General features: G+C 40.3%; 1 protein-coding gene across 1 annotated transcript in view; it reads right to left on the bottom strand.

The window, feature by feature from the left end:
- LOC108787743 (sulfotransferase 6B1-like) overlaps positions 1 to 2,628 on the bottom strand; it is a 15,086-nt gene that overhangs the window by 10,677 nt on the left and 1,781 nt on the right. Inside the window, exon 2 of the mRNA XM_018557365.1 lies at positions 996 to 1,105. Coding sequence (XP_018412867.1) covers positions 996 to 1,105 — 110 coding nt within the window. The remainder of the gene's footprint in view (positions 1 to 995; positions 1,106 to 2,628) is intronic.

Below are 2,628 nucleotides of genomic sequence, written 5' to 3'. Positions count from 1 at the left end.
GGGGGGGGGGGGGGTGTCCCAATATTTTTGGTAATATAGTGTACCTCAGTGCTGAGTACTGAGAAAAAGCCTGGACAGGAACAGGTTTTTAACACCCCAGTCTTCAAGCGGTTAAATTAGGTATATACTGTGCATTCTAGATGCATTAAAGCACAGCCTTCCCTCCTCTGTAGGGAAGCAGTGGTCTCATTGCAGAGGTGTGACACTCCCCTTACTGAGTTAGAACTATAGATCTTTATTCAGCAAAGCTCACACACTCGCTGTTTGTACAGCTCTGGCTCTGACTCAACTAGGGTTGCACAGATACCAAGTACAGTACTCGGTACAAGTAAAAAAAAAAAAATTCAAAAATTAGGAGGCAGCTGTCATTTGTAGGGAGCACACAGAGCTCCTGGGATTTGTACATCTCTGTTTTAATGTACGATTTTGTTTTTATAAATCTAAATAAAGGGATGCACAGATACCAGTTTTGCGAGTACGAGTACTGGTACTTGTCGAGTACTTACAAGTACGAGTACTGATACATCTTTGTTTATTGTCATGTGACAATTTTTCTAAAACAATACAGACTAATGATTTCAGGACAGTGGTGGGGTGCCAGAGCCAGGTCCCAGCTGCAACCCTGGTAGTTCTCATGAAAATGCCGAGTATCTGTACTGGTACTCAAAAAGTATCTGTGCATCCCTAGATTCAACAGAGGGCATGTCAGACCCCTGCAATTAGATTATTGCTTCCCCGCAGATGGAAAGGGTCCCACTCTGCAGCTGCAAACATCGGACAAGCTTTTTTTTTAAATATAACTAAGACTTTACACACCTTTTAGTTTTGATGCACCTAGAATGTATTTAGATAAATAAAAATGTAAGTTCAATTGTGCATTTTTTGCTCTTACTTTTATGTCATCACGTTCTAGCTTTACTAAATCTAGAACATGAAAAAATACAGTTAACAATTATGTAATAAACTTTAGAGCCATGACAAGTTTTTGTAAGAACCTCATATTTCTCTGGTTTTCCAAATTCCAGCATAGCTTGATCCAATGTTGGCTCCTTGTTGTGAATTTCAAATAGCATTTCATGTAGTATCTTGATAGTCCAGTTTGTTCCTAAAAAGCAGTAGAACACATTATACCAAAGGCTGATGAGTTTTAGCAGTCAAGTGATTTTATGATACACAAAATATATTATTAGAGAAAAAGATGCTAATTACGCACTCACAATGAGTAGGTTTGGTAGCACTCAAATAATAACTGTTCTCCAAATTGCTCCAACAACTCCGCCAAAAATGGCAATCTCCACAGAGAGAATATATGGGCAGGAAATCTTCACAATCAAGTAGTGCTAACATAGAACATCAAACAGACACGGTTGCCTGCCTGGTGCATTATAAGAGATCAAATTAAATAAGAACATAGATTCATTCAGAAAATCCCCAGGAAAGTAGCACTTATCAAGGGCCCAGGCAGAGGTACAAAAATCAGTCCTCTCCTTATCCTGCTTGTAAATGGGTAGAAATGTCTCTTGGTTGGAACCTCTCCAGATAGGAAGGCGTCAACTTTCAGGTTTGCAGTAATGCAAATACTGCAAACCCAGAAGTTGATGCCTTTGATTGCCTATAATGCATGAATGGAGACCCCGCACAAAAAAACAAAAACACCATGGGGTCAATTACATCACTCGGGATACTTGGTTGGTCAGGGAACTGTAATTTACAATTTGATTTCAGTTGTCAACATCTCATCATGATTGATGATGAATCTACATCACTGGACGTTGTGATTGACGTTGGCTTTACATAATTTAATTAGAATTAGTTATTTATTGTAATAAAAAGAAGTTTTCTAAAGGTATTCATGTGTATATATGCAATTTCTTTTTTTGTTTTGTAAATTAGTAATTAGTAGGGATGCACAGATACTAGTATCTCTGCCGATACAGGGCATTTTCACAAATAGTTGTACTTGTGAAAATGCCCCGATAAATCGCGTTGGCGCTTTAAATTTTTTTATTACTTCAGGCCTGTTGGGGACCTCGTTTAGCTTCTGTGGCAGTGCGGGGCCGGTTTTACATCTCCTCCATCCTGAAACATGCACTGCTCTGGACAGCCCGTACAGCTCTGGAAAGCACAGCACCCACACATTCAGCCCTAGAGAGGCACACATGTAGCCCTGGTGAGACGCGATCTCAGCCCTGGAGTGCCCAGCACCTTCCAGTATAGCCCTGGAGAACCCCACATGCAGCCCTGGTGAGACACAAATGCAGCCCTGGTGAGACTGCACAGCCCTGGTAACACCCAAATGCAGCCTTGGTGAGATCTGTACACAGCCCAGGTGAGCTGGTTGCCATTCTCCATTGCTGTATAATCATAGATTGATCAGATCTGTAGTCCTCTATTGCTGGTTGTCATTCTCCATTGCCGAATAATCATGGAATGAGTTACAGTTCTTCTTAAATATAAAGAAACTGCCCTAAAATCATTAGTCTGTCTGTAGTTTTAGAAAAAATGTCACATGTCCATTTAAGAAAAAGTATCGATAATTGGTATCGGCAAGTAACTGAGGGAAAGTACTTGTTCTTGAAAAAATGGTTTTGGTGCATCCCTAGTAATAAGAGATATGCTCACTGCCCC

Source organism: Nanorana parkeri, unplaced genomic scaffold (assembly GCF_000935625.1).
Source record: "Nanorana parkeri isolate BGI_ZX_2015 unplaced genomic scaffold, ASM93562v1 scaffold281, whole genome shotgun sequence".
NCBI classification, from domain to species: Eukaryota; Metazoa; Chordata; class Amphibia; order Anura; family Dicroglossidae; genus Nanorana; species Nanorana parkeri.
Note: the sequence above shows the minus strand (reverse complement) of the source record. Positions and strands in the feature narration are given on the sequence as shown.